The sequence below is a fragment of the Mastomys coucha genome, unplaced genomic scaffold (assembly GCF_008632895.1).
Source record: "Mastomys coucha isolate ucsf_1 unplaced genomic scaffold, UCSF_Mcou_1 pScaffold18, whole genome shotgun sequence".
Taxonomy (NCBI): Eukaryota; Metazoa; Chordata; class Mammalia; order Rodentia; family Muridae; genus Mastomys; species Mastomys coucha.
The window spans coordinates 46,001,781-46,010,765 of record NW_022196900.1 but is presented as its reverse complement, the minus strand read 5'-3'; the positions used below and the strand labels follow the sequence as shown (position 1 = coordinate 46,010,765).

The 8,985-nt window shown below is 37.4% G+C and overlaps 1 protein-coding gene across 6 annotated transcripts in view; it reads right to left on the bottom strand.

Moving 5' to 3' along the window:
- Adamtsl1 (ADAMTS like 1) overlaps nt 1–8,985 on the bottom strand; it is an 895,122-nt gene that overhangs the window by 218,930 nt on the left and 667,207 nt on the right. For all 6 annotated transcript variants that reach the window (XM_031377794.1, XM_031377795.1, XM_031377796.1 and 3 more), the window contains one exon: nt 8,210–8,367. In XM_031377794.1, the coding sequence (XP_031233654.1) occupies nt 8,210–8,367 (158 nt within the window). The remainder of the gene's footprint in view (nt 1–8,209; nt 8,368–8,985) is intronic.

Here is an 8,985-nt window from a genome sequence, read left to right as displayed (position 1 = left end):
CTTTTCCTTACTATCTATTAATATCAATGGACTCAATTCCCCAATAAAAAGACATAGACTATCAGATTAGGTACGTAAACAGGACCCAACATTTTGTTGCATACAGGAAATGCATCTCAGTGGCAAAGACAGATACCACCTCAGAATAAAAGGGTGGAAAACAATTCTCCAAGCCAATGGTCCCAAGAAAAAAGCTGGAGTAGCCATTCTAATATTGAATAAAATTGACTTTCACCCTAAAGTGATAAAAAAAAGATAAGGAAGAAGATTGAAATAACCCCATGTACCCTATCAGATCACCAAGGACTAAGGCTGGTCTTAAATGCCAACACAAACAATGGAAAAGCACACATATATATGGAAGCTGAACAACACTCTACTCAATGATAACTTAGTCAAGGAAGAAATAAAGAAAAAAATTAAAGACTTTTTAGAATTTAATGACAATGAGGACACATCATACCAAAACTTATGGGACACAATGAAAGCAGTGCTAAGAGGAAAACTCATAGCTCTAAGTGCCTCCAAAAAGAAACTGAAGAGGCCTTACACTAGCAGCTTGACAGCACATCTGAAAGCTCTAGAACAAAAAGAAGCAAATACACCCAAGAGGAGTAGATGGGAGGAAATAATCAAACTCAGGACTGAAATCAACCAAATAGAAACAAAAAGAACTATACAAAGAATCAACAAAACCAGGAGCTGGTTCTTTGAGAAAATCAACAAAGTAGATAAACCCTTAGCCAGACTAAACAGAGGGCACAGAGACAGTATCCAAATTAATAAAATCAGAAATGAAAAGGGAGACATAACAATGAAATATACCTTAAATAAGTATTCTGTTTGTTGAATATTAACAGTTGAAAATATTAAAATCATGTTCTACAAAAAGTAAAGGATTTCTGTTAAATTTTAAAGACACTTGACAACTATTTTAGAGACATTGTTTATCTCTTCAGCTAGTGATACATCTCATAAAGCAAAGCAGAAGGTTAAAAAGCAATCTCTGTCTAAGACCACTCTCTTCTCTTGGACTCTCTCCTTCAAAGCGTACCTCTTGAGCTGACAATACAGCAGCAAAGGTAAAAGCACTTGCTGGTCAAGCCTGATAGTCTTACTTAATCTCTGGAACCCAGAGTGGAAGGACAGAACTGACTTTTGAAAGTTGTTTTTGACATCCACACATGTGCTGTGCCTCATGTGAACATGCTCACAAATACAAATGATAATGATGATAAATAAAATACAAACAAACAAACAAACAAACAAAACAAAACAAAACCCTCTGTCTCCACAGGCAGGATAGCATAGCAGAAAGGGCTTGTTATTAGTGGAAAGAAACATGGACTCAGTTTCCCAAAGTTAGGAATCCTGGGTGATTTTAGCATTTGGAAATTCTAAGATTAATTACTTAAATATTGTTAGCATTCAAGTTTGGTTTTATGCACCTTAAAGAACTTTTAAGCACTCTGAGTATTGTAGACCTTAGTGTGGAAGATATATAATTTGGCCTCCAGGTGACGTGGGATATGGCTCTAGCTAATGCTGCCATGACTCTCGGCACTAGACAAGAATGCCTTTCTGGGAGCAAATGAGGTCATGCATCAAGGAAGAAAATGGCTAAAAGATGAACCCAGAAGGAAATGCTAAGCAGAAGAGCAGACCTGAGTCTGGGAAGACCATCTTAGTGTTCAGGAGAAGGAGGACAAGGACATAAAGGGCCAGAGTAGAGACAGAGGTGGGAAGGGCAGGATAGCACAGTACCAGGCTCAGCAGCAAAAGTGAAGGGTTGCTTCCTGGCTCTCCATCAGAAGCCCTGCTGCCTAACAGTGTAAGAAGTCCAGCAAGAAACGCACCATCCTCAAATTAGCTCATTCCAAGGCCCTGGAGTCTGTCTGCAAACCTGAGATACTTACGAGGGGAACCACTATGTGTCCAGGTTAAGTAGGAAGATGACTCACTACTCAATCATTAAATGCTTTGCTTTCCCACAGTTGACTTCATTCTTCCTCTCGAGGTCCCCTGGCTTAACAATGATTTTCCTCCTTTATGAGTGTGGGGTAGCCGGTTAGGGAAGTATATTCTAGGTATATACCCAGAATCTGTGACAGGGAAGAGTGGCCTAGACTAAAAAATTTACTACAGCTCAGTCTCCAGTGGAGAAAAGGATGGACTATTTCTAGGCTTTCCCAATATTCACAGAATGCTTGTGTCTTTGAAAATCTTTAAGTATACGAGCTTATACTGAAGATCATTTAGCTTTTACTACCTATTTTTCTATCTTTTCTCAATTATGTGCAACATTATTTGTATATTCTTGACCCAGTGTTTTATTTCTTAAACGATACTGTAAGCCCAGTAAAGGCAGAAATGCATGCAGAGAACACATTTCAAGTTTTTTTTTTTTTTTTTTTTCGAGACAGGGTTTCTCTGTGTAGCCTTGGCTGTCCTGGAACTCGCTCTGTAGACCAGGCTGGCCTTGAACTCAGAAATCTGCCTGCCTCTGCCTCCCAAGTGCTGGGATTAAAGGCGCGTGCCACCACCGCCCGGCACATTTCAAGTTTTTACAAAGTATTTCCTAAGGACATTGAGCCGTGGGTGTTCCATAAACTTACTGGATAAGATGAACTCATATTTTGCCCTTATTCATTTCTAGGCTTCTCCACATAAGACCTCACAGAATAAAAATACCTTTGGGGTACTTTATTATGTGCACAATTATGCTTAGTGCTGTCTACGGCAGAATAGGAAGAGATCTTGTCTACCTAGCACTAAGTCCAAGCAAGAATCACAAGCTTTGTATTATTCCTTTAGAATACTCTAACTGGCCATTTTTTGTGATGTTATCATTGCTCCTATAGCTTTGTGAAGTGATGCACTTGTTAGTTAACCTGTAGCTAAATATAACTCTTCCCCAGTGTACATGCACTTCAAGTCACCATATACACAATAAAGCATATTGTCAATGTTTGCAAATTTTGTAAAATTCATACCAGGATACCACATTGGCAAACAGCAGGGACAATGCTTACAGAATCCCCTACCTCTAAAAATTCACATTTTGTAAACTGTCCTCCATAGAAAATAACTGCTTTCCACCAATCAGTGCATAAACTCTGAGTCAGGTTTTCAGCTCTGCATATGCCCACTCTTTTCTTTCTGGCTGTGTGCTCCCACTACTTTCATAGCTCAGTGCTCCTCATGTTTCTCTTCACCTAATATGCATTCCTACATAACCTATTCAAATGGGCAAACCCAGAACACATCCAAACACACAGCAAGTACTTTCAAAATTAGAGTAAATCAGAGGTTCTAAGGAAGGGGGGCTCTTTTATCAAGGAAGGTAATTTCCATTTGCCAACCCTACAGCTTCAGAACAGATGCAGGAGGCACGGGAAGAAGGGTTTACAACCCAGTTAGTTACCCCCAGTGAGTCACATATTGCAGATGTCGTGGGCAGCCCACTTCCCATCTATTGATTTTATTTGTTATACGTGCCAAATTGTTGCTGGGATACAGTTGTTAATTGATCAGCCTGTGACCATCTTCAGAAAAGAAACTTTGCTATTGTGTAGAGCGTCACTGTGATTAGATAACTGGCAGTTAAAGCAATTCAAAGGCAAGAAGGAAGTAATTTAATTCGATTCATGTTTATACATATTATCTCATTTAATGCCCCCTAGGGCTCCATTGGGAATGGTCTTATTTTATTACTTTTATGAAGGAGTGAGCAGGCTCAAGTAGATAAAACATTATATGAGAGGTCACACAGCCAGTAAACAATGGGGCATATTAAATTCTAGAATGCTTAACCATCATAGCACACTAGTATTGCCAAATTTGCTTGTACAACCAATATTTTGAGTTTAAATTTTTTTGAAGCAAATACTTCTTTAGGGAGCAAGATGATAAATGTAACTAAGGGAATGAAAAGTCTATACACTAAAAAATGTAAAATATTGTGGTAAGAAATGGAATAAGACAAAAATGAATGGAAAATATATCTGCCTATGTATTGGAAGAATAATGCTAAAATGTCTGCCTCATTCGATGTAACCTACAAATTTAATGCTATTTTTATCAAAATTCCAATGACATTCTTCATGGAAATAAAAAATGATTGAAAAAACTCACATAGAACAGGCTGGGCAGTGGTTGCACATGCCTTTAATCCCAGCACTTGGGAGGCAGAGGCAGGTGGATTTCTGAGTTCGAAGCCAACCTGATCTACAAAGTGAGTTCTAGGACAGCCACGGCTGTACAGAGAAACTTTGTCTCCAGAAAACCAGAAAAAAGAAAAAAGAAAAAAAAAATCACATAGAACAGAATACTTTTGAGTAAACAAAGCAATCTTGAGCAAAAACACCAATGCTAGAAGCATCATACTGCCTGATTTCAAAGTCTACTACATGATCAAAACAGCAAAGCACTGTTCTGAACACAGAAACATGAACCAGTGGAAGAGACTGGAGAGCCTGCTAATGAACCTGGGTGTTTATTGCCAATTTAGTTTTGACATACAGAATGAAGAAAGAAAAATTCTCTTTAATAAATAGTGTCTGGGAACCCACATGTTTCAGGTGGAAGAATAAATTAGATCTTTATCCCTCATCATACACACAAATCAGCTCAGACTATTTCATGCACAAAGATCGAGACTTGACATGTAGATCCTACAACTATAAACATACTAGAAGAAACAGTGGAATTAGTTTGATGGCATTCATTGGTCCTAATAATGATTTTGGGAAGTGGTGTATAACCTCTAAAGAAAAAGCAACAAAAGCAAAGGAAAAATATTATATTAAATTAAAAAGTATTATACACAGGAAAGGAAGCAATCAACAGAATAAAGAGCTCATTCCAAGGAATAGGAGAGATTATATGCAAACTATAACTAGTGAATATGCAAAATATACATGCAAAATATGCAAAAGAAACACAACTGACTAGCCAAAAAAGAAATGACTTGGTAGTGATCTTCTTAAAAATGGGAGTGTAAAGTGCCAATAGACACCCAGCATCACCAATCACGATGGAAAGCAAAGAAACCCATGGTCACCTGTTAGCCCATACTTGCCAGGATGAACTCAGTTATTGAATTGAGGAGAGCTAAGATTGGCAGGAATGCAGAGAGAAGAGAGCCTTTCTACTGAGTGTGGCAATGTAAATTAGTTCAACCAACTGAAAAAGAAGTCCGCAAAAATTTGTAGACATAGAAGTACCATAGAAGTACCATAAAATGCAACAATCCCCATCTGGGTGCATATAATCAAAGGGTGTGAAGTGGGAATGTTGACAAGACATCTGTTCTATTGTGCCCATTACCACATCATTCACAGCAGTCAATACTGCTGTCAATCAATCTGAATCCACAAGTTGAGATGAATTTTAACAGCTAAATTTGAAAAATTATAATCTTTTACTTTTAGATCCTTTACTTAAAGAAACATAGACATTTATTTCATCATGAATCTCTGGTGAAAGGGTGATTTTAAATGTTTTTCTATATTTCTTAAATTATCTGGCTCATTTTCAAGTTTGTATGAATACATTAAAATTTTTATATAATCTAATTTAGAATAACTTTACATTCATTTAATTCCAGATGTTTTCCAATGAGAGCTTAGGGGAGAAATACATTCTTAGAAGGAACATAGAAAATGGAAAAGAGTTTTGGGCTGGAAAAAAAGAAATATGACTTGTAGTCCAAGATTACCATGGGCATGACCTTGGGTAAGTATTTCCTGAAGCTGAGTTTCATGGTTGATAGAATGGGTATGTCATCACCTGTTATTGTTACAGCACAATGAGAGCTGGAATTCCTTATTCTTTTGGCATTTACTCATGCTTCATGGCTTGCTTTTATTGAGATATGAAGACAAACATAATACAGCCCCTTTCTCTAGAAACAATGAGGAAACATAAACAAATTTGTGATGAAGAAAGAAATGGCAAAAGAGATACAGGGGTTTGTGAAGAAGATGCCAGAGGAAAAGAGAGGAACATTTTAGATAGAGACTATGATGTTTCTCCAAGACCATGAGTTCTGATGGTGGGGTTGGGGACGGGTTAGGACTTGCTAGTTTCTCAGCTTAAACACAAAGGAATTAAAAGTAAGGTAGAAAGACATCAAGAACCAAACAATAGGTGTTGTGCTGTGAATTTAGATTTTAATCTCGAAGTGGAAGGACTATGAAGGATTCTGAAAAGGGAACAAATAATTCTAGAAAACCAATTCAGAATCCAAAAAGATAAGGAATCTAAGCTGGAAAAAAAAAAAACCAGTATCCACACTATTAGCTTAGTTAAAGAACTGCAAAGATCTAAACTAAAACAAAGGCAGCCAGAACGGGGAAGGAGCAGAGGAATGGTTTGGAAACAAAGTTTATTGCATAAAGGAGAGAAACCATGTGATTCAAAGGTTTCTGATTTGCTTGGCTAGCTATACTATTCCTATCCATGGAAGGGGGTTGAGAAAAGCATAACATTTTATGTGTGTAGAATCTAGGTTTAAATAATACACATGTACATATAGTCACACATCCATGTGTCATATGAGCACAAGCAGGATGACTTGAGTGGAGGAAGGGGACCATCAAGAGTGGAGGAGCAGTCTGGGAAGAACAGTAGTCAGCAAATATGAACAAGCCACCACGACACATGTCTAAGAGAAACCTGAGTGCTATCTAAAATAAATCAATAAAAACATTTAAAAAGATGCAGATGATAAAGTATGACATTGCGGGTTTCTGAGTCTACTTAAGTTCAATCTTGAATGTGCTCACTTCACTGTACTCATGAGTATCTAAAGGGTGATGGGTTGAAGGTAACGAGATGGATGGAAGGTGTTGGATGCTGCTACGAACTATTGAAAGATGCGTAGTGTTACTGGAATTTAACTCTATACATTTATCATGAATATTAACTGTTGTAAGGCCATCAGGGAAATCACTATTCTATAAATGGTCTATTCAGCAGTACTCTATGGGTTTCAAAGAATTAATATATAACTTGATTTTTACTAGATGTGCTGTTGTGTGCTATCTCTAGTAGTTTGTAGCTTCTAGTTCATATTCATGTGGCCAGCATCTGGCCTGAATTAAAAAGAGCAACCATACAGATGGAGATAGAGGACAGTGTTCTGGAACTCCTCTTCCATACAACCTCACCACCTATCACATTTTCCTCTATGTATTCTTACTTCCAGCTGCCATGGGGTCACCAAATCTTTGCTTAAATCAAATGTCCTCTGGCTCCAGGTCTCATGATGAAAAAATTTATGGAGTCCTGGACACATTACAAGTTTTACAGCTTTACAGCTGAAACCCTTCAGGTCCTCCTGACCTGCTAAAGAAAAAAAAATGTTTTATTTTATTGTGATTCCCAAGCGTTCTCCCAGTGTGTGCATTTTTCCAATAGAATGTCCTGTTGCTTCCAGCAATGTGTTTCATATTACCTTTAAGGGCAGGGCAGCTCTGATGTAAGGAAGCCGGTCAATCTTCTTGCCAGCAAAAACAAAAACCAAATTTGCCATAGGAAGTATGACTGGTTGCCTAAGTCTACAGGTTATCAGTTTGCATTGCTCTCTTACTGGGGATATATTAGTCAACACTGTACTCTAATTATTCAGAAATGATTTATGCTCTCCAACTAATGATAGTTACATTGGCTATGTATGTGAGTGAGGCCATTTGACTAATAATATATTCAAAGCTCCTTCTTGAAAACACCATATGTTCATATGACATCGAACATGTAGCTAACAAAACTTTGAATTAAACATTTTCTGGGTAAAGCAATACACACGTATCTATTATCTATCTACCCATCTATTATATAATCTCTTATTTATCTATTTCTCTATCTTTATATCTGTATTATCTATCTATCTATTTAATCTATCTATCTATCTATCTATCTATCTATCTATCTATCTATCTATCTACCTACCTACCTACCTATCATCAATTATCTATCTAGGATATATCTATTGTTATATTTATCAATCAATCTATCATCTATCATTTATCATATATCTACCTATCTTTCATCTATCTTTTCTATTTAATCTATCTATCTGCTGTCTGTCCATCTATCATCTACCTACCTACCAACCTATCTATCATCTATCCTCTATTTCTCTTAGCGCTTACAAATGCCATCTGTTTTGACGTGAATTAACATGAAGGAACCAAACAGGCTTTACCTTGATGATGAAATCTGCTGTCAGTGGCCCGGCCATCCTCAGTATCTCTTTGTCTGGAAGTTTCTGGAAGTCCACTGTAGAATTGTCCACAAGGAAAGTGCCTGTAGAGCTCAGACTGTTTTCACCTTTAGTCCCCTGGAGTGTCTTGGTTTCCAGATCTATATAATCAAATGCAAGAAGAGGAGAAGCAGGTATGCCTGGGGCTACCACACAGCACATGCAAACACATTTTATAAATTAAAACTCAAGCTACTTAAGAAAGGAGCATTATTCTTTAGATAGCCGATACTATTGAAATTGTAATATAAATAGGGTATATAAACATGCCTATGTCATACAGAAGATTATGTTACAAGTGAAATTATTTTAAAACTCACTATCCAAGCATCCATGGTTCCCTGTCAAAATACCCTTTGACTTTCCAGTGACCTCATCTGAGCATCCCACTTTTCCGTAACTCAATTCCTTAGGCTAACCCCTGTCTTATACATATCTGACTTCTTTCCTGGTTGCCTTCAGCCCAGAAATATCCCCCAGCTTTCTTTTTATTCACTGAAGTAGGTCCAAGTAGATCTATGTGTTGTTCCAGCATCGGTACAACCTAACTCCCTTTATACTTTCTGTTGCTTACTGTACATACCTTGTTGCTCAGCTGAAAAAAGCCATAGTGGCTTAAGGACAGGTGCTATCAATTGAGTCCCCCCTCTTTTCCCAAGACTTTTGGTATCATTTTTTTCACATATGATATTTTATAATAAGCACTTAAGCAGAAAGAG